This window comes from Pteropus vampyrus, unplaced genomic scaffold, assembly GCF_000151845.1.
Source record: "Pteropus vampyrus isolate Shadow unplaced genomic scaffold, Pvam_2.0 Scaffold116, whole genome shotgun sequence".
NCBI lineage: Eukaryota > Metazoa > Chordata > Mammalia > Chiroptera > Pteropodidae > Pteropus > Pteropus vampyrus.
This window is the reverse complement of record NW_011888897.1, coordinates 2,245,554-2,271,010: the sequence shown is the minus strand read 5'-3', so window position 1 is coordinate 2,271,010 and position 25,457 is coordinate 2,245,554. Positions and strand designations below refer to the sequence as shown.

The 25,457-nt window shown below is 48.2% G+C and overlaps 2 protein-coding genes across 7 annotated transcripts in view; one reads left to right on the top strand and one right to left on the bottom strand.

Moving 5' to 3' along the window:
* The window catches only part of SCNN1A (sodium channel epithelial 1 alpha subunit), a 28,265-nt gene extending 12,723 nt beyond the window's left edge, over positions 1-15,542 (bottom strand). The window contains exons 1-3 of one of the 3 annotated variants that reach the window (XM_023534003.1): positions 15,117-15,542; positions 13,999-14,160; positions 7,842-8,202 (exon numbers count right to left, since the gene is read on the bottom strand). In XM_023534003.1, coding sequence (XP_023389771.1) covers positions 7,842-8,202; positions 13,999-14,008 — 371 coding nt within the window. In that variant the 5' untranslated portion in view covers positions 14,009-14,160; positions 15,117-15,542. Of the gene's footprint in view, positions 1-7,841; positions 8,203-8,373; positions 8,573-9,682; positions 9,782-13,998; positions 14,161-15,116 lie in introns of those variants that run through there. The other 2 variants (XM_023534004.1, XM_011365889.2) reach the window with 2 other exon arrangements.
* Positions 15,543-15,680: 138 nt separating this feature from the next.
* LTBR (lymphotoxin beta receptor) lies at positions 15,681-22,102 on the top strand. Of its 4 annotated transcripts, none has more exons than XM_023534005.1 (10): positions 15,681-15,996; positions 16,125-16,221; positions 16,472-16,597; positions 16,677-16,853; positions 17,208-17,304; positions 17,452-17,555; positions 19,495-19,602; positions 19,912-19,937; positions 20,498-20,726; positions 21,091-22,102. In XM_023534005.1, the coding sequence occupies exons 1-10, from the start codon at positions 15,901-15,903 to the stop codon at positions 21,330-21,332; spliced, it is 1,302 nt and encodes a 433-aa protein (XP_023389773.1). In that variant the 5' UTR covers positions 15,681-15,900; the 3' UTR covers positions 21,333-22,102. The 4 variants fall into 4 exon arrangements, with proteins under 4 accessions (XP_023389773.1, XP_011364190.1, XP_011364189.1 ...); XM_011365888.2 differs by having other exon boundaries at positions 15,683-15,996; positions 16,677-16,829; positions 17,452-17,543; XM_011365887.2 differs by having other exon boundaries at positions 15,683-15,996; positions 16,677-16,829.
* The last annotated feature ends 3,355 nt before the right edge of the window (positions 22,103-25,457 follow it).

Here is a 25,457-nt window from a genome sequence, read left to right as displayed (position 1 = left end):
TTAGATTCAACACGATCTCTATCAAAACTTCAGCAGACATTTTTGAAGAAATTGACAGGCTGATTCTAAGATTGATATGGAAATGGAAACAATCTACAATGGCCAAAGCACTTACTCTACCTGACTTTTAGACTTACTATAAAGCCACAGTAACCAAAACAGTGTAGTGCCTATGTAAGGATAGACAATAGATCAATGGAACAGAATAAAGTCCAGAAATAAACTCATACATATATGGTCAACTGATTTTTTACTAAAGCACCATTTCAATTCAATGGGGAAAATAATTTTTTAAACAAATGGTGCTGGAAAACCGTATACTATACTATAAAAAAAAGAACTTCAACCTCTACCTCAGTCCAAACACAATTAAGTCAAGATGGATCATAGACCTAAACATAAAATCGAGAACCATAAAGACTCCAGAAGAAAACGTAGAGCATAGACAAAAAAAATAAAAATTATCTAAGGAAGAACTGCTCCTAAAATATAAAGACCTCTTACAAATTAAGAATAAAAAGATAAATTGTTTTTTAAATCCATCAAAAAATATAAAATATAACTACATGAAAATGTTCAACATAATTAGTCCTCCGGGAAATGCAAATTAAAACCAGAATGAGGTACCATTTAACATCCATTAGAAAAGCTAAAATTAAAAGATTGACAATATCAAATGTGAGTGAGAACATGAAGTGATTGAAATCGCTGCTGGTGGAAGTCTAAAATGGTACAACTGCTTTGGAGAACCGTCTGGTAGTTACTTATACAGTTAAACATAGATCTACCTAATGACCCAGCAATTTTACTTCTGGATATTTCACCCCATTCCACTTTGAGCTATGTACCCAAAAGCAATGAAAACACATAACGACTTGTACATGAATGTTTATTATTCATGATGTCCATCAATACCACTAAGCAATAAAGGAGGACTGATACAGGTTTAAAAAAAAAATGGCGGGGTGGTGGAGAAGTTCAAAAACATTGAGTTGAGCAAAATAAGCTAGACACACAAACAAGAGAATTCATATTGTGATTCCATTTACATGAACTCTAAGAACAGATCGAACTAATTGATGATGATAGGAGTCAGAAAACGATTGTGGAGGAGAGGAATTGACTGTAAAGGGAAACCAGGTGATGGAAATGTCCAAAATCCCGATCGTCAAGCCTCAATAAGGACTTTATTCTTGTGTGGTTTATTGTGGGTAACTTATACCTGAATTAAAGAAAACATCAAACACAGTGTAGGGCTCCACTTGCCAGAGATTCAGGTTTAGTGGGAAGGGGTGAGACTCAAACAAGGTTGTTTTTATAAGAGCCCCAGGGGGCCCTAATGTGCAGCTGCATTAACCATTGTGTAGTCCACATCCTCACAGTCCTCCTCCCCCCTGCTCCAGTTCTCTCTCCCTCATAAAAGGCCAGCTGGCTGGGCCATAGGCATCGGCTCCAGTTGCCCTTCATCGGCTCATAGGAGAAAATGCAGCTCAGGCCAAGGTGTGTGTTTAATATTCTGAGAGATTTGTTTGTTATTGGCAATTAAAAGAATGGCAATTAGCTAGTATTTACTGAGCACTTACTTTAGCCAGGCACTGTGGTATTAGAATGTACATTATTGAATGTAATCTTCAATGTAATTGAGCGTACTATTAGCCACTGTTAGCTAATACTATTGTCATTCCTTTTTATAGGTGAAAAACCTGAGCCAGGTGACTTGTTCAAGGCCACACAGTCAGGAGATGGGTCAGAAAGCACTCTGATCATCACACTGTCCTCCATCCTGTCCCTATTGGCTCTGACTATTTTAAGAAATTGGCAATGTGCCCCTAGAAAGAGCACCAGAGCCAGTCAGCTGGATGTGGGTCCTGGTGTTCTGGTTGCACACTTTCTAGCTGTAGGATGTTGCTAACTCAACTTTGCTGAAGCCAAAGTATTTTCTCATCTGTAAAATGAGCCTAACATTAGATCTGCACATGAAGTTCTTAGAAGGTTAAATGAGAAAACAGCAATGCAAAGTGAAGAGGCCATCAAATATCAGGAAGACACACGGGAGCCTGAAGCCCAGGAAACCGAAGTGTCTTTCTCGTGGTCACGTTGCAAGAATCCAGGTGCCCCAACATGACTGGAGTTATTTCCACAACAAAAGCCACCACGTCTCTGACGGGGCCTCCCTTTCCACATGTCCTCCCACAGGCTGTCTCAAGTGCCTCTGTGCCCCTCTTCTGCCTCCTATATCTCCCTCACTCTCATCACCAACTCCAAGCTTCTATCACTTCTCTAGCCACAGGTCTCTTCCCCAGTGAGTCCCATGCTGTCCCTATGCCAGGCTCTCCTCTCAGTGGCCCTCTCCACATTCAGCTTCCTCCTGCCTCTTCTAGAGAGGCCTTTGGCGACCATCCCCTCCACTTCCAACTGTGACAAGGTCCTCAGAAGAGGACCATACAGAATGCCATCACGCCCCGATGTCTACTTCTCTCCCATTTTTTGTCTTAAGGCAGGAAGAAGTATTCCCATATCACCCCTTCAGTAAAGAAACCTGTCCTTCTCTTTCAGTGGGCACCTAGAGCTAAGAGAACTGACCTCTGAATAAAACTTCTGATGATATCAGATCCTGTCCTGCAAGCTCGAGGACCCTGACAAGAAGAGAAGAGGGCTGAGATGGATAAAATGCTGACAAGGGGGCTATAGCAAGACAGTCCAGCCCTTCTAACCTTGACCTCCTATCCAGGTCATGGTCACTATCCTCACTCCTATCTGCTCTGGCAGGCAGCCCTTCATTAGAGGGTTGGTGGACCCTTGCACAATTCGATCAGGCAGGCATTACTAACTACATTTTACAGATGAGGAAACTGAGGCCCATCAAATAGGCAACTTCCCCCTAGGTCACTCAGTTAGGAAGTACAAGCACCAAGATTTGAACTCAGACTATTTCAACTCCATGGCCCCTGCTTTTTCTACCACTTCTTCTTCTAGGTTCAGAAACACTTGAGACTACAGCAAAATCTTTCCCTGCAGTTGGTCATCTCCCTTCCAGCCCCTTCTCTGCTCAGGACAGACTGGCAGGGGTGGCGACACTGGAAGATTTAGGGGCCAATACCCTGTTCTCTTTCTATCCGTATCTTTTCCTCATCCTCCCTCCTTCCTCCTGGGTGGCCTCCTCTCACAGAATAGCCATGCTTACCAGACAGCTTTGGGATTACCCACCAGGAGGCCCCTACTCAAACATTCAGCCAGCGTTCTAGAAGCACTGGCAGAGCTGGGCATTGGAAACTCACCTGCTTTCTGCCAGTGTGCAGCTGAGGATGTAGCTCGCTCCCTCCTTCCTCCAGGGACCACCTAGAAGCCTTGACTTCCTTTTCTTTGGCCTCCTCCCCAGCTTCATTCTCTGTCACAACTCAGCACCTCCAACCTGTCTCCCAGATTGAGAGACATGCTCCCTCCACAATGGCTCCCACGAGCTCAGCCTGCACCACACTGCGTTCAGAGGCAGGTGCCCCGCCAGCAGCCCTTCACCTGAGCCCCCCTGGGTACAGTCATCCTCTCTAGAGTCAGTTCTGAGCTCTCAGATTACATGTGGAAGTCAGCCCTGGCTGTGACATTTTAAGAGCAATAGACGTTCACACACCAACGATTTGTGATGGGCAGCCAAAGTGATGAGAACTTAGAAGCCATTTCATCCAAGGAAAAGTCACAAGAACTAAGTTCTAATCAGCTTTCCAGGCTTATAGTCTTGCCATTTTTTAGATGGTTAGGCCTGGAGAATTTACTTATACTCTCCGCCTCTGTTTCACCATCTGTAAAACGGGAGTATTAACAGTCCTGGCTGTATTGAGTTGTTCTGAAAATGAAATGAGTTAATATGTGAAAAGTATTGAGAAAAATGCCTGGCAGGGTAGATATTATACAACTGCTGCTATTGTTTTTCTTATCATTATTGTTATTATTACTATTAGTGGAGAAGAAGTAGAAGAAAAATCTAAGGAGACATAAGAATACCGCCTGTCATTCATCTACCATGTGACTGTGGTCTTCACAAAAGTAGCGTCTAAAACTAAATTTCAATTCTGACCCCTCCACTTAACAGCTGGGCGACCTTTGCAAAGCCTTTAGGTTCTCGGAGCCTCCATTTTCTCATCTGATCCTGGAGTGGTGGTTCCCTCCTTATCTAACAAGCTTGTTATGAGTGTCAGAATGCAATCATGGACTATGCAACGTAGTTACTGCCGTAGTTACTGCCATCCTAGGCGCACCTGAACTGACGGCTGTTGGGTAAAGAAGGAGGAGACGTCTTTAGGGTTGCTTCAAAGAGAGAGAACCAGGACCACAGGCAGATGCTGTCATGAGGTCAACTGCAGCTTCACCCAAGCAAGAACCTTCTGACAGCAGCTGCTCCAGAGGTAGTGAGGTTCCTGATGCAAGGAGTCCATTACTGTGGGGATTCGCTCTAAGAGTCTGGGTTTTCTGTCCCTGCCAGGCCTACCACCGCAGAACCAAGCTTCCAGATCCTGCAGAAAGTGCAGGGTCTGCCCACCAGAGTCATGGATGGGAAGGCTTAGCTCATAGCACTTCCTTTCTTCCCTGCAGCTTCTGGGGAACTGTCCCTCCCCTCACCCCATTCCTGCTGCCATGCTTCCTGCTGCCATGCTTCCTGCTCTTCCATCTCTGGGAAGAAGATTCTATGACCTCCTTCATTGTTAAGAACCCCAAGTTCTTCCATAGGTCGAACCTAAATCTTTCCCAGAATTGGGTGAAAAATGTGTTCTTGAGCTCCGTTTTCCACAAATGCGAACGTGATTGGCTCTCTCCCTTGGGTGAACAAAGCCCTCTGTTGGCCAGAAATAAAGGGACCACAGTGGCTCACCCTTCACATTGGATTCTTAGAACTTCCTTGCTTAATGCGGAAGGTCTTTAGCCCTTGTCCCTTTTCCTGGAAGTTGCAAAGCAGCCCAGAACCCTGCACCTCCTTCTCCTCGCTCCTCTCTGCTGTCCCTGCCCAACTGCCAGTAGGTAAGCATCCCCTGTCGGACTGCCTCATTCCAGTTATCTTGTCCACTGATTTCACTTCCTCCCTGCCTCCCCTGCAGGAGTCACTCATCTTGCCTATGATTCCTGCATCTGTCACTGGCATGATTCACACTTGGGTCACCACCCACCAGGCTGTGTTAACCTGTCCACCCATCCCCGCCGCTCTCCTTGAATAGAAGCCCACAGCCCTGGACCCCTCCCTCCTGCACTCCTGACAAGTGCCCACCTTCTTACTGCTGCTCTTCCCCAGGGACTCCTACCATCCTCCCAACCCTGGATGTCTCTACCTGGATGTCTCTACCTCCTTAAAATGCAATGGGAGAAAAGAACTTTGAAATCAAACACACTTGGTTTGTGACTCAGTTGTTAACCTTGGGAGAACTGGCTTTTAAGTGGGAGGGGGGGTGATTTTTGAATTCCAGGTTCACCACTCCTGCTACCTGTGTGAACTTGGGCAAGTTATTTAACATCTCTGGGCCTCAGTTTCCTCATCTACAGAACGGGACTAATACTGGTACCTACTCAGAGGTCTGTTCCGAGGATTAAATAATTTAATTAACGTAAATTTTAATTTTTGTCTGGCATATATTAAGTGCTATGTAAGTATGAATTATTGTTTTTATTGTTTTATTATTTGCTGTGTGACCTTGGGCAATTTTACCTTTATTTCCTCATCTGAAAAATAGAAATAATAACGATGCCCATATTAATAATCGTATTTGTCAGGATTCAATGAAATAGTGTTTATAAAATACTGAACACAGGATCGAGCATATAGTAGGTGTTCAATAACCTTCCCATGTGCTAAGGAGTCTTCCCTCGCCAACTCAACCTGGGTACTCTCCCCACTAAGTTCCGCAGCAAGCCATCGTGCACGAGGGATTCTTTCTATGTGATGCCTGTCTCCCAGCTCGTAAGCACCTGGAGGCAGAGGCTCTGGTTTCTATTCTCTGGGGCTTTTCCCTGGGCTGTCCAGTGCCCTGCACCCAACAGACCCTTAAAAAATACGCAGGCCTCAACAGGGGCACCCCTGCCCTCTCCATTTCTCACCCACATCTTTCAACCACATTATTTATTGAGCACCTACTACTCTGACTGTTGTCCCTCTGGCCTGCCAGCCCTCCTTTCCTTGCCGACTCAGGGTAGTCCAGTGTCCTTGCCCCTCCACCAAGGCCGGAGGGGATGAGGGCTGGGGAAAATGGGAAAACATTAGGGCAGGGGAGCACCGGGGGGTCAGGAAGAAGAGGAGCAAAGGCAGTGACCACCAGGGGAAGAGAAAGAGGCTGAGAGAATGGGGTGGAATGGGGTGAAAAAGGACCACATCCCACATCTTGGGTATTAAGAAGAGGCAGAGGTTTGTGATCAGGCAAATAGAAGGTAAGTCACAGCTCAGTCACTATCTCTGTGACCTTGTGACTTGTCTCTTTTTGCCTCAATTTCCTTAAGTGTAAAATGGGATATTAATAGGACCTGCCTTGGAGTGTTGTTGAGAGGAATAAAGGAGAGGCCTGTGGAGTACTTAGCAGGGTCTGGTGCATAAAGCTGCTTTTTACTAAAAGGCTCGTTACCTTGGACACTATATGGAAGCTAATCAATGAAAGTTTTTTCTCTGCAGGACAGGATGTCCCCAACATTAGTCCACAGCACACCTTTGGACATGACAGAATACATGGGGGACCTCCACCCCCAATATGTAACCAATCCTAATCCTTCATAATTGCACGCATACCAAACATGTTTGCTCACCCACACACACACTCATGCAATCACACACACATGCACTCATAAATCTTATACTCCTTGAAGGCAAAGACTATAGTTTTTATTATACTTATCCCAGGGCACTGCGGTTATTTGTTTATATGCCTAGCTCTTCCATCTTATTTTTCTTTCTGTTCCTAATACCTGGCAAAGTACCTGGCCTCTCAAAGAAGGTTGTATGAATTATTAATGAGTCCACTTGCCAGGTGCCTAGCACTGAGTCTGGCTTGAGGCAGGTATTCCCAAGGCGTCGCATGACTGAGAGAACACAAACACCCAGCCCACCTTCCTTTCTTCTCCATGGTTTACCACCTCTCTGGCTTCCGGACCAAAAATTGGCAAGGAGCACTGATGAAACCCAAAACTTCAGGACATACCCAAACACTTAAAAGTCAGGCTCCTGGACAGGTGAACTGTGCAGCCCAGCAGGGGTCACCTCCCCCTTTCCCCTTGGGTCTTTGGGGGAGTAGCTGGACAGGGGAACAGCTATCCTGTCTCATTCTCCTTCCGGCTCTGTAACTCTCCACCCCCAGGCTCAAGGCTCACGATCGCTTCGCCACTACCCCACACCTTGCTTTCTCTAAAACAATCTACCCTGCCAAATCAAGACCGACATAGCAGGGTGCAGCCCCCGCCAGCTCCCACCACCCACCACCTACCACCTTCGGTGGGCTCTTCTCTGGAGGAGAAGGAAGCCCTGTTCTTTGTTCTCCTCTTACTGCAGGGAAAGGCTAGGGATCTCTACCAACATTTTGGCAGTTACCAGCATCTTGACCTCTTCAGCACCCATCCCGCTTTGCAGGAGAAGGGGAGGAAAAAGACACTGTCGGTCCAACAACCATAACCCGGATAAGCTGTGGGCCTTAGGAAGGCTCCACTGGACCAAGCTGCCAGCCCGTCACATCAGGGCCTCCCTATCTTGCCCAAAGGGAGGTCTGCCTGGGAACAGGAGCACTCTTTCCTACCCCTGGGTCTGCCCGCCCAGTGGGCACCTCTGTACCTTCTGTACTACCCTTCCAGGCTCCCAGGAAGTGGCAGAGGGCCCAACTGACCTGTAGGGATTGAGGGTGCAGACAGTAACAGCAGGGAAGACAAGCTTGTCGGAGTCGAGGTTGATGTTGAGGCTGACGGGGTAGCTGAAGTACTCTTCGAACAGCAGGGCGAACTGCCAGTACATCACGCCGAAGGTGCAGAGCCAGAGCACGGCCCAGAAGGCCGTCTTCATGCGGTTGTGCTGGGAGCATACCAGGCGGATGGCGCCGTGGATGGTGGTATTGTTGCAGAAGAACTGGAAGAGGTCTCGGTAGGAGCGGTAGAACTCAATCAGGGCCTCCTCCTCCTCCGTGGGCTGCTGGGGGGCCGTGGGTTTGGGGCCCGGCCCCTGCTCCTCACACTCTTCTCCTTTCATGAGCCCTTGGGTGGGTTGTGGAAGGTTCAGGTCAGGGCAAAGTTCTGGGCTTCGGGTGCCCTCCCCCATCATCAGCTTGACCCCAGAGACAGGCTGCTCCTGGCCCTGCTCACATCCCACCCTGAGCCCACTTTCTCCCACTCCTCCCTCCTTCCCCTGCTCAGGAGCCATCTGACCTGCTGGAGTCAAGGCCAGAAGAGCTGGATCTGGGCTTCCCTGGAGTGGCCTCTCCTCGGCTTCCCTGATAAGGTCACCTTTTGGTTTCAGTCCCAGCACCTCCCTTTTTGTCTCCACAGCCATCAGTCTCTGCTCTGCCTAGTCAGTTTCTTTCTTGGGGTCTCTGTGTCTCAGCTTTTGTTCTCTTTCTCTCTGTCTGTCTGTCTGTCTCTCCCTCTCTCCCTCCCCCCCACCTTCACCCTGCCTTCTGCTTCTCTTGGGTTCTCTTAGGTTTGTTTCTCGGCTCTCTTCTTCCTCTCCTGGCTCCTCTGTATGCCAGCCTCTCTGATCCTGCCTCTCTTCCTCTTCTTCCTTTCCGCTCTCAGTCTGGGCTCTCTCCTCTGGTCTCAGGCCCTGGTCCTGGGCTGTGTCCTGACCTGACTCCCTCTCAGTCCCAGGGACGCTGGGCGAGGCCTGGCTGCTGCCTGGCTCCCGGCTCCCAGGTTGTGGCTGGACTGGGACTGGTTTCTTTCCAGTTGAATCTGGCAGCTGAGCCTCTCCTCCCCCTCACCTGACAGGTGCAGAGGCCGGCCAGGGAGCCTGCCTGCCGGCCAGGGATGGAAGCAACAGAAGGCTCATTAGCATCTCAATTAAAGGTGAGCAGGGCAGGGGGAGGGACAGAGGAGGAGTCCGAGCTGGGAGTTCTCCAAAGGGAGGAGGGCACCTGAGGGCAGGTGACCAGGATGTGCTGGGACTGGAGAAGGCAGGTCAGGGGAGGGACCGAAGTGTCAGGGCCCGGGGAGCAGGGAGCGGGGAGCAATGGGAAGCTGACAGGCAAGAAGACTGGGAGACAGAATGGCAGGTGAGGGTCAGAGATCTTGACCAGGGAGAAAGATTCTGAACGCAAAGCCAGGAGGGCAGAACAAGGGAAAAGGACAAGCTAGGACAAGCAAGACTAAGGTGGGGATACCTGGAGAACAGGGAAGGAATAAAAAAGGGAGAAAGATGGAGGGAGACAGGATGAAGAAGTGGGAGGGAGGGATGGAGAGGCAGAAAGAGGAGGGTGAAGAGGAAGGAGCCAGACCTAAAGGGACTCTCCCTCCCCAACAGGAAAGCAAAAGGAGGAAGCCCAAAGTAGGCTTCTAGGAGCTAGGTCCCCTCCCTGGGGAGCCATCATTACAAGGGCACCCACAGGTCAGCCTCACTCCCTAGGTCATGGAGAGAATTTTAGTGGGTGTACCTCCTGGCAATCAGCAAGAAGCACCCCTCTGTCTCTCCCTCCTAGTCCATCCTCTTCCCCTTGACTCCTCACCACCACCCCCTACCTACCTTGTCCAGGCCAGGGAGGGGCCCAGGTGAAGCTGGGGGCCGGGCGGGGCCCTGGGACATTCTGTTCTTTTTTACACCATTGGCTGCCAGGCCAGGAATGTGTAATGTCTCCTATTGTGGTCACAGGGTTGCAGGAATGTGGGCACCAAGAGGCAGGCAGGGGACAGGCAGGGCACTTGGGCACAGACCTGGAGCCCACGGACAGCAAGCACTGAGGGGGAAGGGAGGGGTGTGAGCAGCATCAGGTGTCCTGAAGAAAGAGGATAGGCATGTCCCAAGTCTACATCGGCCCTGGAAGAAAGGAAAAGCTCATCGGTAGGGGCTTTTTCTCCAAAATCTCTTACCCAGACTTAATCCAGCAAAGGATAAAGAGCGAAGTGCCAAATGGCGAGCAAGCAAAGAGGGAAGGGTCAGAGAATCAGGCCCCAAAAGAGGGTCCAAACAGGCCCAGGACACCAATCTACACAGCCCAGGCCTCCTGTAATAGCGAGAGGTTGGCCACTTGTGAACCCTCAATAGGCAGCCCAAAGTGTGCTCACTGGCTTCTCCCTCCTCCTTGCCTCCTCGCCTCCTCAGAGGAGCAGGCATGGTATCCCTACTTTGTGTAGACACAGGCCCAGCCTAGGCACTGATGTAGACTAGTGAAAGAAGACAGACCTACAACATAGTAAGATAAAAATTCTGGTAGCAGAGATAAGAACCCAGTGCTGAGTGAGCCTGGGGAAGGAGAGAGAGGCACTAACCCAAAGAGACTCAAGAAGACTTTCTGGAGAAGGTGGTGTCTCAACTGAGTCTTAAGGAACAACAAGGACTTTAACAGGTAAAGAAGAGCGAAGCAGGGTACTACTCCAGGCTCAGGGTACAACCAGTTTGCTTCCTGCCTGGGCAATCTCTTGTGGCCTGTTAAAGTGAGAGCTACTGTCAACCAGGATTCCAAACCCAGTTCCATTGTTTCCTTTGATGCCTGCTGGGGATACCCTCTAGGAAGGGAAAGGCTGGCTTTTTCTTCATTTTCCAGATAAAGAAACTGACCCTCCAAAGAGATAAGCCAGTTTTATGAGGACACAAAACAAAATAGCAGCCAAGTGAAAACAGAATCAGAATTCTTCTCCTCTCAGGTTGTCGTTTACTTCTGGAGACAGATCAGCCACAGTCTCGGGGGATCTGGGCTCTCCTGCACCTGTTTTTGAAAGCCAGGGAGATTCACACCCTCACACACAGAGTCCATGGGTACATCAGCAGTCTGGGACCCAGAACACCTCCTTGGCTCTGAGAAAAGCTCTTACACTGTCCCCACCTTCCCACAGGACGCAGACACCCCTAAAGCTCTATTCTCCTTTGAGCCAGGTCCTTAAACTAGGCACAATCTTATCTACCATCGGGGTACCCTTGCCATATCATTCTCAAAGGTTCTGAGAGGCACTTCCCTGCCTTTTCTATTTGTTACCTGGTACCTAAAATCCAGCTGCTGGCTTCAGGCAACACAGGCAAATAGCTTTCATCTCAAGGGCTCTGGGGGAAGACTCGCAAGGCCTGGTCTGGGCTGAGCAGGGAGTTAGTGTCCCTGTCCCCACCTGCCAGGGTACTCGGTCTAGATCTGGAATAGGCCAGAACAAACTTGTTGTGGGAAAAACAGAAATCTGAAGCCTGTGCTTTTGTCATAGTTCCATTTTAAACATTATCTTTTAAAGTGCAGAAATAACACCCTAACACATTTTTGTCACAGTACAATTTTCCAATAGTACAGAAGTACACAGAACAATAAAAGTCTTTCTTTGTCCCATTCCTTTCGCATCCCTGGGCCCAAGGAGAGCCACTGTAATTTGTGTATCCATCTATGTCTTTTTGTGTGCTCGTATAGACTTACATGTATTTTGTAAAAACAAAATACATAGTTTTTTTTAAAATAAATGAGATGTTATAGGTATTATTCTATGAATTCCATTTTAACCTTTAAACTGTGTATATGACTTTGAAAATGGCACTTTACCTCTCTGGGTCCCAGTGCTCTCATCTGAGAGATAAAAATGGCAGGAGCGGGTAGATAAGGCAGCCCAGAGGTCCTGTCTCATCACCAGGAAGCGGAGGTGGAAAAGGGAGCTGGGATCTAGGGCAAGAGGGGAAGTTGGAAGGGCCAGGGCTGTGCCCCTGGGCCGGTGTGCATGGCCCTTTCCAGCTGACTCTGCAACTAGCCTCTTAACACATGAGGGAACTGAGGCCTGGAGAAGCAAAGTGACTTGCCCAACAGTTAGCAGGAGTTACAGGTGGGGCCGGATTGAGAGGCGAGCTTCCCTTTTCCAAGCTCAGTGCAACTCCCCTAACCCCTGGAGAACTGGAGTCTTGTTCTATGGTGGATCAGGGGCCTTGCAGACCTTGTCTTGGAAGTTCCCCCAGTCTTCCCCAGAGCCCCAGCCATTCCTTCCCTGCAGGGCTGCCTTCCCACTCCCAACACCAGCCACCTGGCACGGTGCTCAGAATTTCACCATTAGCAGTTTATTCCTTTGGAAAAAGGCAGAAATTCTCAACCTTGGCACTATTGACATTTGGATGATTCTTGTTGTGGGAAGTGTTGTCTCATGCATTACAGAATGTTTAGCAGCATCCCTGGCCTCTACCTACTAGATGCCAACAGTACCCCCTGAATCGTAACAATCCAAAACTCCTCTAGATATTGCCAAATGTCTTCTGGGGGCTGCAAAATCACCCCAATTGAGACAACTGGGCTAAGGGATTGTCCCCAATGATAATGAAAACACTCTGGAGAAGGACAACCCCCATCAATTATACATTTCTCAGTGTTTACCAGACCCTTTCCAAGGGCACCAGTTGGCTAAGACCAGTGTGAGGAAGAGGAGAGAAAAAAAGAATATTTAGAAGAATTTATTCCTACCAACCCCCTTTTTGGATTTTTCATGGGCCTGTGGGAAGAAGGTTCAGTTAACAATCCCCTCTAAAGAAAGAAGAGCCCCATCCCCACACAGTCTTGGGGGTCTATGGGGCACTTGATCCAGGTCTGGTGTTGCCCAATAGAAACCAGTAACACTTCAAAGAAGTTGGCGAAGAACACGAAAGGAAAGAAGTGGAAACAATGCCCCAGTCACAAAAAATTCATGGATTCCTCACCCATGAGTCTCCCTTCACCCTCTTGGAGAAGGTTGGATAGGCATAATAACCATGTATGGGTAAGATTTGTCGATCATGGTCCAGCCGGGAAACAGAAAACACTCAAATGAAAGAAACTTAAAACAGAATTGGCACATGGGTTATGGAAGCCAACAGGAGACAGGGAGGCAACCCAGAAAATAGACCAGGAAGCAGCTGTCATCTCTAGAGCTGGAAAGACAGCAAGATAACGTAGCATTATAGGTCCAGAAGCCTCCAAAGCTATCTGGTAGGAACTTAGTAGTGGGGGCTGCCTGATAGATGGGATTATGGAAGGAGGGAAGGAAGAAACACAACCAACTGCGGGAAAACCAATCAACTAAAAGCAAAGGGCTTTAGGTGTTGAAGAAATAGCCTAACTTCTTCCCTTTCCCCGCCCACCTGTCCTCCGCCTACCTATCTTCCTATTGGCTGAAACTACCCAGCAGCCTGAGGGAAAAGGAGTCTGGGAAATGTAGTTCCCAGTAGAGAATACAGCTCCGCGCGGGGAAGGGTGAAGAACAGATCTGCAAGGAAACCAGCCCCACTTCCCCACTCCACCTCCGCCCCCAAAAAAAAGACCCCCAGAGAGGTGAAGTGATGGGACCAGGATTAAAATCCAAATCTTGGGGATCTTTCTTTAGGACGCAGAGAGTCCTTGAACGCTGAAGTGACAGCGCGTGGTTAGCAGCAGAAAGAAAGATATAGTTAAATCAACTGGTGTTAGAAAGGATATGAGTTAGTGCTTTTTGTGAAGCAGGGAGCTTTGACTAGAAAGGGCATGCAGGAACTTTTTGAGGTATTTCTAGGGAGATACACAGCATATAAGAAAGTGAAAATTATGATCTGTATATGTAAGATTAGTGTACTTTATGCACTCCGTTGTTCATGTGTTACACTTAAAAAGAGAAGAGTTGCTGTATTTTAGAGTAAAGTCCTGAAATATTTTCAAATGAAATGATATATGTCTGGGATATACTTCGAAACAATTAAGGGGAGATTAGAAGAGTTGGGGAGGATTACACAGAAGAAATAAGACGCCCTGAGTTGAAGCGGGGAGTTCACGAGCTATTTTCTCTCCTTTTGTGTATGTATATGTTATGTGTAAATTTCCACACTAAAAAGTAAAATGAAAAAAGGAGAAAAAAGAATATAAGGCCACTACACATACATACCTTTATGCATTTAAGAGCTCAGCGGTAAGTCCAGTCCCAGCCCCCGATTCCCTTGCCCTGAAAAGAGCCGCAGCCCTGAGCAGTGCATGTCGTTCTGATGTTTCTTCCCTTCTGAACAGCCTTGGACCATCGTGTAAGTGCAGCAGAGTACAAGTCCCAGGCCTGCACCAGGAGAGGAAAATGCAATGTCTAAAGCTCTGGCAGACCCCTTCGCTCTTGCATGAGCTCCTGCACCAGGACTTCCCAGTTCCTCTACCTAGAGCCTGCCCAGCCAGTCGGACAGACCAGGGTGAGGATGAACTGGGCCCTCCGGGGTAGGAGGTGAGGACAGTGCCTAGGTGACCTGTCTCATGAGAGTAAGTCAGCCCCTCAAGCCAAAGGAGGCACCCTTGAGTCACACCAGGAGGCAGCATGGTTGCTGGTATGAGCTGGGGCCCAGAAATCAGTAGCCCTGGACTCTAGGCTACTTCTGCCATGGACTGGCTATGTGACACGGGCAAGGCATCGTTCCTTTATTCCATAGATATATACTGAACACTTGGTATGTGCCAGACTCTGCTAAACACTGAGAACTCAGACTTAAAGATTCAGTCCAGGCCACTGCAAAGCTCTCAGCCTGGTGCGGCAGACACTAAACACCTGGTCACAGAGCACAGTATGCATGGGGGCTGGGCAGCCTGGGGTGGGCGTGCTTCTAAGAACCCCAGTGAACCTCAAGGACCGGCGAGACTTAGCCAGGAGCACAGATTAGGAGAACAGAGAGCCTGGCATAAAGGGGGAGGTGGGTGGCAACTGTAAGTCACTCCAGGGGCACTATTAATGGGTTGCAGGGAAGTGATGGGAAAAAAGGGGGCAGGCACAAGACTCAGCCTCACTGGAATCCTGGTCTCCTCTACTTGAGCCTCAGTCTTTGCAACTGAGGGGACTGGTCTGGGTGGGGTCTCAGCCCCCTCCAGTTCAGAGGGATTCAAAGGCTCCTGGGCGAGGAAGCTGGAAAGAGAGCGACTGCTGCCCAACTACGAGGCGGCTGCAGCTGCCCCTACTAATCAGGAACTCAGTCTACACATCCTCCCCCTTCTCTAAGGACAGGGGAGCAGGGGCTGCACCCTCTGGAGTACCTTGTGGCAAACCTGTGCCAATCAATGTGTGGACTGGGTAGATGAGGGGAGGGGAAGGGAGGGCTGGTGGCAGGCTTGTTACTCCTTTGTAGCTTATCTTAAAAAGTCACACAACAGAGAAGGAATCCAGGAATCCAGATAGTCTGCCACCCGGGACTTCTGGTTTCCAGATGCTGCGTCTGGCTGGCTGTCCCTGGGTCTTTGCACTCTCCATGTTTGACAGTTCCAGGCCCTCCATTTTTCAGATCTGACACCCGGCTGGACACGGCTCAGTCTTGAAATCCATCCATTCGGGTCAACTCTGCCCTAGCTGGGCTCTCGGAGGCCCATCTGAGGATTGTCCACTGGCTCTGCTACCCCTTTCCTACTAGCTGGGCCTGTCTCTGCAGTCCTCCAGTCCCAGTCAGGCTTCCGAAGAAGGGAGGAGGCCTAGTTCCGGCCCTGCCACCCTCACGTGCTTTCCCAGCCACCCCCTCCCACCCTTCAACAGGCACACAGGCCTGTTCCTCTTCCCGATTGTGATTGCGACAGCCTGCCTTAGCTCCCAGCACTCCCTGTCCCCGCCCCCGTGGCCGGCTAGCTCCACTCCCACTTCCTGAGCCTGGCTCTGGAGCCTTGGAGGCCAGGCCAGGCCCGGCCGCTTTGGCCCCTGGGGGCACATCGGCCTGAGTCCTGTCCCGGCCCCTGGGCTCGGGAGGCTGCTGCCACCACTGCCCAGGACGGCCAGGCCTCACATCTAACTCCTTGGCCTCCACCCATCTGGTCGACTGGCTGACTGGCCGCCATGCGCCTGCTGTGGGCCACCTCCCTCTGCGGCCTGGCCTGGGGGCCACTCATACTAGGCCTCTGTGATCTCCTGGCAGCTTCCCAGCCACAACTGGTGAGGGGGCTGCGTGCAGGTGGGTGGGGGTGGACTTGGGTAGGGAAGAGAGGTCTGGGCACCTCCCTGTCTGCCCTCCCCAGCTGATCCCTGAATAATTCTTCCCCCTCCTCTATCTCCCCTTGCAGGTACCCCCATACAACACAGAGAACCAAACCTGCCAGGACCAGGAAAAGGAGTACTATGAGCCCAAGCATCAGGTCTGCTGCTCCCGCTGCCCCCCAGGTGAGAGGCAATGGCCAGAGGAAGCCTGGGAGGTGGGTCACAGGGGACTCTAGTCTACCTTGCTGCCTTAAAGGGAAGGCATACACTGTCTCCAGGGGAAACCAGCTGGCAGAGACAGAGAGTGAGAAACACTAGCCATCCCTCAAATGCAGGCACTGAGAGGGACAGGCCCAGGGTCACATAGCAAGCAGCAGAGATGAGGGTGGAACCCTGGGTCCCCTGACACTCCTATTGCCCTATGCCCTTCCAGGCACATACGTCTCAACCGAATGCAGCCGCAGCCAGGACACAGTTTGTGACAAATGCCGTGAAAATTCCTACAATGAGCACTGGAACCATCTCTCCAACTGCCAGCTGTGCCGCCCCTGTGACCAGAGTGAGTGGGGTGTGCCTGGGGAGGGCTGGGATCCCTTGGAGCACAGTTCCTCCACTGAGCTCTCCTGTCTCCCCACAAGTACTGGGCTTCCAGGAGACTGCGCCTTGCACTAGCAAACAGAAAACCCAGTGCCACTGTCAGCCAGGAATGTTCTGCATCTTTTGGGGCCATGAGTGTGTACACTGCGAGCCACTCTCTGACTGTCCACCAGGCACCGAAGCTGAGCTCGAAGGTCAGAGGTTATTAAGGGCTGAAGGTAGGGAGGAGTCTGGGTGCCAGTGATCTTAAATGGGGACAGGGAACAGTTCTGTGTGCGCGGTGAGCCTCCAGGTAGTTCTCTTCAGCATTAAAAGCCTCTTCTCCCTGCCTGTGAAAAGCTCATAGAAGGGATCTGCAGAGAAATGAAACTGGGACAGGGGCGGGGGGGGCGGGGGCGGGATAGGTGTCCCCCTCAGCACTGGGGAACCTGGGGGAGATCGGGAAAGGTGCAAGCTACAGAATGGGTGGGTAGGCAAAGAGGAGCCATCCAGTGGGCGTAAAGGAAGCTCAGAGCTGAGCAAGAGGCTCCCTTTGCCCACTCGCCCTGGTGGCCTTCCCTTTCTCTTGCCAGGTGAAATTGGGAAGGCTAATAGCAACTGTGTGCCCTGTAAGGCAGGGCACTTCCAAAACACGTCCTCCCCCAGCGCCCGATGCCAGCCCCACACAAGGTGAGTATGGCCGTGTTCCTCCCGCCCTCTCAGAAACGTCAGCTGCTAACAACCCTAACCCCATGCTCAACTCTATGAGACCCTCCTTGCCACTTGCCACTTCCAGCCATGTGCCCTCTTGAGTTGGACCTCTCCTTTCCTCCACAGGTGTGAGGACCAGGGCCTGGTGGAGATAGAGCCAGGCACCGCCAAGTCTGACACCAGCTGCAGAAAGCTACCAGAGCCCCCTGAGATGCCAGGTGAGGGACCAGGTGAGGGGCATGAGGTTGGGGGTATCTAGGAAAATGCCTTACTTTCTCCTGTCTGAAAAAATGGGGAAAATATGAATCCTTCCCTCTCAGAATGGCAGCAAGAAGAAAAATTCCTAAAAGAGAAATTGGAGTGTCCTCAGGCCAGTTTACACCCCCACACAAACACATACAAACACACACACATACTTTTCAAGTTATATAACTTGAAGTATATAACATATATAATATTATTATTCCAAAGAATGATAATAATATTCCAAAGAATGCTTCCCCACTGAGATGTAACTGTAATTGACATCACTGTCATCAGTTTAGACATGCCACCATCATATAATTCATTTACTGGATTAAATATCTCTTTATTAGATTACACACTTTTGTTGTTAGAGAGATAATTCCACATTTAACTCTTTTTTTGTTTTTTTCTATGCGGTCATTCATTTCCTAGCCTAATAGACAATTATAGGATGTTTCTAATGATTGCAATCATTATTAATTGAGGAAGAGTTATTTTATTAACTTTTTTAAATTAGCAAATATTCATAATCTTAGCTTCCATTTATGGAGAGCAAGTGTGTCAGGCACTGTCTGAACACCTGACATTCACTAATAATTTAATCCTCTTATTGGTCCTACAAAGTAGTTCTTTGATCATTCTCACCTATGGGATGAGGAAACTGAGGCTCACAGAGATGACATGACTTGCCCAAGATCATCCACGTGGCAACTGGTGTTATGAAGACGTGTAAACAGGTCTTTTTACTCCAAAGCCCATGCCAGAATGCATGCGCACTGTATATAAAGTTAGACAATTCAGATACACACAACTAAAATTCGGCCACAGGACCATCACCTAACAAATCCACTCTTAAACCTTTTTTTGGTTTGGTTTTTCACTCATTTTTAATATATCCTCTAAGACATTTCTCTATGTGTGTCTATACATGTAATTTTTTTTTTTTTTTGCTAAAAGTGGGGTCATTTGAATATTTTATAACCTGATTTTTCATTCAACTACATCATAAATATTTTTCCATTTCCTCTTATTAATTTTTAACTATGTATCAAATATGAATGACATTTTAGAGCTGGAATTTTAGAGTCTAACTCCTTTATTTTACATACGAAAAAACTGATCTTTGAGGAGGTGAAATGAATTAAAAAGTCACACAGCTGAACAGGAACCCAGGTGTTCAAGACTCCAGGTCAAATTTCTTCTCATGCCTCCCATTCTGCACTCTATTCAGCCACAGATTTAGGTAGAACAGAAAGGGCAAACTCCCAGGATACAAACGTCCAAGTCTTCTGACCTTCCTTAGCGTGGCCGATGGGCACTGCAGACTCCATGGATGGCGGCACTGAGGCCCACAGAAAGAGAGAAATTATCTACTGCCAAACATCAGGTCCTGAGAAACCGAATTCCCACTCCTTCTTGGAACCTGCAAGAGGGTGAAGGCCTTGCAAGCCCTACTCTCCCAGGCAGCCACAGGCAGAGGGTTCAGAAGCAAGGCTCCCCTACTCTCCCACCTCTGAACACACCCACAGGTACAGAGGAGCAGTCTCAGTTCCTACAGTGGCTTCTCTGTATGATGGTCAAGTCCACAGAAATGTGGCTCTACCCTGTAGCCTGAGTCTGCTTACCACTCCAAGCCCCACCCTCCTTGTACTGCCCCCCGCCCCCACTTCCAGCCCTTGAAAACCAACTGCCCAAGCTCCTGTCCTCACACAGTGGACACCTGTACCAGCCCAAACATCTCCATTCATAATAGAGTTTCTCTTGGCTGTTAGCAGATCCCTCCAATTCCAACTGAGTTCTCCTCTGCAATCCAGGGAAGTATCTCTAATTCTGCCTTTAGGAACAGCAGCTAAAGAACTGGAACGCTGTTCCTTAACTTCCTTCTCGGGTCATCTTTCCCCTTTCTATCTGCTGTCCTGGCAGGAACTATGCTGGTGCTGGCCATTATGCTGCCACTGGTCTCCTTACTGCTCCTCTCCACCATCCTCGCCTGCACCTGGAAGAGCCACCCCTCTCTCTGCAGAAAGCTGGGTAAGAAGGGCTGGATGCAGTCAGGGATGAGGCTGGCCTTCTGTCCCCGCGTGGATGGGAGAGGAGATTTGGAGGGACTATTCAACTACCCCAGTGCCAACCCATCTGCCCCTCCGCACCCTCAAGACTCCCAATGCCTACCCCCAACATAGACATCATCTCCCTCTAGCCCTCCATTCTAAGGCTAGAGATAAGGGTAATGACAACCTATTCCTTCTGGGACCCCGGGGTGGGCAGCAACACATTGTGGTGGGGTGTGGAGATTGAAAGCCTGCCAGAGGCCTCACACCCATTTCATTTTCGTTGCAGGATCCCTGCTCAAGAGGCATCCAGAGGTAACTGGGAAGGCTGAGAGGCGGAGGGGGAGAGTGAACGAGGTGGGAGTAGGCAGGAAAAGAGTGTGCAGGCTTCAACATTCATTCATGCATTCGACAAATAATTTTTGAGCACACCATGTGCCAGGCACCGTCCCAGGCATGTGGATATAGCAGAAAATAAAACAAAGTAGCTACCCTCCTAGAGTTTCAGGCCAGTGGAGCAGAAATAAAGTTAAACAAATTCATATCAGGTGGTGATAACGGTGGGAAAAAGCAGCAAATGGGTCAGTGAGTGACAGTGGCAGAGGATGGGGGTATATTATCTTAGTGGACAGAGAAGGCCTCTCTGATAAGCTGATATTTGAGCAGAGAGCTAAAGAAATGAGGAAGCCAGGCATCAGGATATCTGGGGAAAGTACTCTAGGAAGCAAGAACATCAGGTGCAAAGGCCCGAGGCAAGGAGCATGAGGAAGAGCAGAGGGGGGTGATGAGCTGCCCAAGCTGGGGTGGGGCGTGGGAATTAAAGAGGGAGTCTGAGGCCCACATCATTTGTTGGTTCTCTGCCTTCTCTCCTGCAGAGAGAGGAATCAAATACTGCTAATGGAAGCTGGGAGCCTCCAAACATCAACCCACACTTCCCTGACTTGGTAAAGCCACTTCTGCCCATCCCTGGAGACGTGAGCCCTGCCTCGGCCTGGCCTCCAGCGACCTCAGGATTGGAAGAAGAGGTGCTACAACAGCAGAGTCCTCTGAGCCATGCCAGGGAGCTGGAGGCTGAGCTCCCAGAGCAAGGCCAGGTGGCCCATGGTGAGCAGACTGCAGAGAGAAGAGGGGGTGAGGCAGATGGGATGGGAGAGACGATGGGCAGGGAGAGAGCGTGAGTCAAACTGAAATGTGAAAACTAAAATGGAGACAAGACAGAGACTCTGACAGCTGGTCAGAGTGTCCCAACTAGAGGGGAAGGGGAGAGACTGAAAAACCCAGAAACAGAGAAATGAGTACAGAGCTCAAGAAACCAATAGCATATGGGAGGTGGGGAGAGAGAAGAACGGGGAGGAGGCAGAAGAACAAGGACATTTGGGAAGCGGGGGGTCTGATGCAGAGGGCACACAGGCCTTCTTTGCTCAACCATGTCCCCTCAGCCCCTCTCCTTCTGCTTCCCTTCCCATAGGTACCAATGGCATTCATGTCACTGGCGGGTCTGTGACTGTCACTGGCAACATCTATATCTACAATGGGCCAGTACTGGGGGGAACACGGGGCCCTGGAGACCCCCCTACTCCCCCAGAGCCTCCATACCCCATCCCTGAAGAGGGTGCTCCTGGTCCTCCCGGGCTCTCTACACCCTACCAGGAAGATGGCAAAGCTTGGCATCTGGCTGAGACAGAGACACTGAGGTGCCATGCCCTCTAACAGCGCCAAGGACCTAATTTGTCAGCCATGTTTGATGGTGCCTGGGAAAAGCCAGGAGAAGGGAAGCACAAGAGCACCTTCCCCCCAAGGCTGCCCTACCCTCACAGGATTGACAGAGGGCCTGAGTAGGGCCCCTGAGAGGCAAACTCTTAAGAGGCCAGGCCTCAGATACGACTCCGAGAGCAGGGCCGGGCACTGGCTGGGTACAGTGCCCACCGCGGGACTCTCACCACCGCCTGAGCAGGCCTGAGACTTCGTTGCAGAACCCCTGCCCACTGGGGCTGTACCAGCTCAGCATCAGTCACAGACAGAGCACATGATGCCTGCTGCTGTCCACCATGGCACTCTGCACCCAAAGCATGGTGCAGAAGGAGCCAGCCGCATGGACATCACTGAGACCTCTAGCGGATTTGTGGCACCCATCCTCAAGCTTCAGAGGCCTTTCGAGGACCCACACTTCACACGGACTGAGGTAGACCCTATACGAAGATGGAGTTACATGGAGGACCACCCCTCCCCTCCCCTCCTACAGAGGAAAGGGAGTCATTGAAAACTGGGGGTTTGGGTAGGGTTACTATGAATAAGAGATAGTTTCAGGTGGGTGGGGGAGGAAAATAGCAAATATATTTATAAATTGTAACCACATGCAAATAAATTGGAAATTTAGACATAGATAATTTATTTTCTTGGGATCGATATAGAAACATTGTGCCACTGGAGCAATATCAAAGGCAAAGATCAAAACATTAAAATATAATCCCACAAAGGTATTTCTATGAGAGACCAGTATATATAATTCAGGTTATAATAATATTAGCCAATATCCTGACGACGTGCCAGGCAGTGTTTAAATGCTTTACAGTAATGATTTATGTAATCCTCACAACACCCCCATGAGCTAGATACTGTTACTATTGCCATTCAACAACTGAGGAAACTGAGGCACAGAAGGGGTAAGTCGCTTGCCAAATTCAGCTACAAATGGCAAAACTGGGACTTGCATCCAGTTAGTCTGGCTTTAGAGGCCTCTTGGATAAAAACTTCACATATCCTTCCAGAATTTCTTTGCATGAATAAAATGGTCCGGTTTTCTCAAAAAATCAGACCTCCTGCATGTTCCACAGGCATTAGGTCTCACAGCCACAATGCAGAGTGAAAAGAATTCTGCAAGGTTGATTGCAAGGAAAGATATGCACTTGAGACATAAAAATGTGGGAGGCCAAGGTCACCTGCTGGTGCAGAGATCTAGGCTGATCTCCTTTCACTCGGAAGGAGCACTCATGGTTTTTACTTTCTTTCATCTTATTTTATTTTTTCCCCAAAAGAATTTTAAATCTTCCAAGCTCTCTTTAGTGAAAGTTTGGGGCCCCAGAACTTATCTACCATGCTGCCCAGTAGAGACGATCTTAGCTTGAAGGATTGTGAGGAGAGCGGCTGCCAGCTGACTGCTCCTTCCATAAAAGGTCACTATCTGGGTCTAATGTTAAGAATTCTGTTGCTGGTGTTCATTAAGATGGTGTGGCTATAAAACACATACTCCAGGAGTCGTCTTATCCAAGTGAGGGGTTACTTAAGGTTGACCATCAAAGTATTAGATCCAACTTCCTTTCTTGAGAAGTAAATAATGGTGAGCTGTATGTTTAGATAGTTAAATCCTCTTGGTTTTGTAGTATGCTAGAGCCAGATAACATGAATCCTTAATAATTGCTCCAATGTGTTTAGGTAAGAAACTAAATTAATACATTTTCAACAAAATAAAAGAAAAAATTTTAAATAAGCGGTGCTAAGGCACAATCCTATGTGACACCACTCCAATTTAGGATTACACCTGCCTATATTAATTTGCTGGGGTTGTCTTAACAAAGTACAGTAGATTGAAAGGCTTAAAAAAACAAAAACAATTTTCTCACAGTTCTGGAGGCTAGAAGTCCAAGATTAAGGCATCAGCAGAGTTGGTTTCTTCTGAGACCTCTCTCCTTGGCTTGCTCATGGCTCTCTTCTCCGTCTTTACAATGTCTTCCCTCTGCGTTCTGTATCCTAATCCCCTCTTCTTATAAGGAAGCTAGTCATACTGGATTAGGCCCACCCTAATGGCCTCGCTTTAATTTCATTATCTCTTTAAGGACCCTATCTACAAATACAGTCATGTTCTGAGGTGCTGGGGATTAGGAATTCAACACATGAACTGTAGAAGACACAATTCAGCCCATGCTTATTTTGCCAAGGCTGAGTTAGTACAGGCTCCAAGACACATTAACAGAGAGGAGTTCCTGTCTACAATGAAAGCTAATAAACAATCAGTGAAGACAGCATCTTGCCTATCGTCTTCAAAAGATGGAACTGGATACAATAGTAGTTAATCATGGGATAATTAAGACTGAATCTCAGTCGTCTCTCTTATATTATTTTTGAGAACCCCACTCCTATACCACATGGAGGAGAAAGCAAATACTGGATCCAGTGTCAACACGGTGCAGGGAGGCCTGTGAGGGGGCTAAGGCAGCAGTCCGGGAGACAGATGGATGTAATTATGCAGAGCAGCAGCAGTGGGACATGTGGGGCTATGTAGTCCTAGGGTAACTAAGAATGTCTTTTTCTGAAAGATGGAGCAGTTCACATGGACAGCTGTGATGAATTCTTTCTGCTACCCACCCAACAGACTTCTGTACCTTTCCTAGGAACAGAACCCCATTTCTGTACTAAAGCAGAGATTCCATGATATCAGGAGAGGAGACCCTTCCTCCAGTCTCAGGAGCCAGTAAACCCAATTCCCCTTTGCCAGGAATTAATATAGGATGGGGGCCTGGGATCCATTTCTGGCCAATGACATGTATAAGGAAGTCTTGTTCCCAGGTCAAAAAGCATCATTAGGAAAAGGTTTTTGGTTTTCCTTGTCCTTTCTCATTTGGGGGATGTTTGTTTGAAGACATGATGCCTAAGCTGTGCAGCCATCTTACTAACATGAAGAAACAGCTATGGAGATAAAAAGCCAATCCTCTGAGGATGGAGGTCCTGAAGAAAAGAAAGAACCTGGTTCATGAGGCGTCACTGAGCAGCTGAACCAACCGTCAGTAAGCATTTACTTTGGGCTTCTTTTTATGAGAGAAGAACTCCCATTTGTGTAAATCACAGTAAGTCAAATTTTCCTCTCTCTCTCTCTTTTTTTTTTTGTTTTACTTTTATCTGTTTCCTCTTTTTGGGTAAGTAATTTATTCATGTGGCTCAAGATACAAAAAGCATCAAAGAGTAAACAGCAAAATGTCTCTTTTTCACTCCTATCCTTCAATCATCTTGGTCCTCTCCTTGGAAGCAACCATGTGACTGTTTCTGATGCTTTTCCAGAGGTCATTTATGCATATTCAAAAATATATATCTACATAGACATCTTTCCTCTTTTTTTCCCACAAATGGTAGCACATTCTCTATATATTCTTCCCCTTGCCTTTTTCATTTATCAAAATAGCTTGGCCATGATTCCATATCAGTATTAAAAAACTTCCTCCTTCATTTTTATATCTGCATAGTATCCCATTATATGGCTGCATCATTTAACTAGTTCTCTTTGAGGATTTTTCATTCATTTCCAATGTATTACAATTTTATAATAACAACCATATTGACTTGTCCATGTGTGAGTATTGCTATTAAAAAATTGCTAGAAATGAAATGGTGAGTCAAAAGGTACAAATATTTTATTTTGACAAATATTACCAAATTGTCCCCCATATATATTGAATGTTAGCAATTTTTAAGAATATCCATTTCCATATACAAACGCTGACATTGGTACGCTATCAAACGTTTTGATCTTTGTCAATGTGAAAGGTGAAAAATGTTATCTCAGTGTAATTTTTATTTGTATTTCTTATTATGAGGGAAGTGTTTTTATTTCCCTGTGACTGATCATTTTCAAATGTTAAAGAGTCATTTGTAATTTATTTTCCACTAACTGTTCATATCACTATTTTTCTACTGGACGATTTCCAAACGTTATCTCGTTATCCCCAAATCATCTACTAAACAATAATTTTTTCTTCCCTAATTTGAAACACTACCATTATAAAGCGAATTTGTGTATGAATTTGAATTCACTCTAGATTTTCAATTCCCTTCCTTCTATCTGTC

Excerpts from the sequence above, each read along its gene's own strand:
- LTBR (XM_023534005.1), top strand. The coding sequence starts at position 15,901 with ATGCGCCTGCTGTGGGCCACCTCCCTCTGCGGCCTGGCCTGGGGGCCA. Across the intron at positions 16,222-16,471 it reads CTGCTCCCGCTGCCCCCCAG|GCACATACGTCTCAACCGAA; the intron begins GTGAGAGGCAAT and ends ATGCCCTTCCAG. Across the intron at positions 17,305-17,451 it reads CGATGCCAGCCCCACACAAG|GTGTGAGGACCAGGGCCTGG; the intron begins GTGAGTATGGCC and ends TTTCCTCCACAG.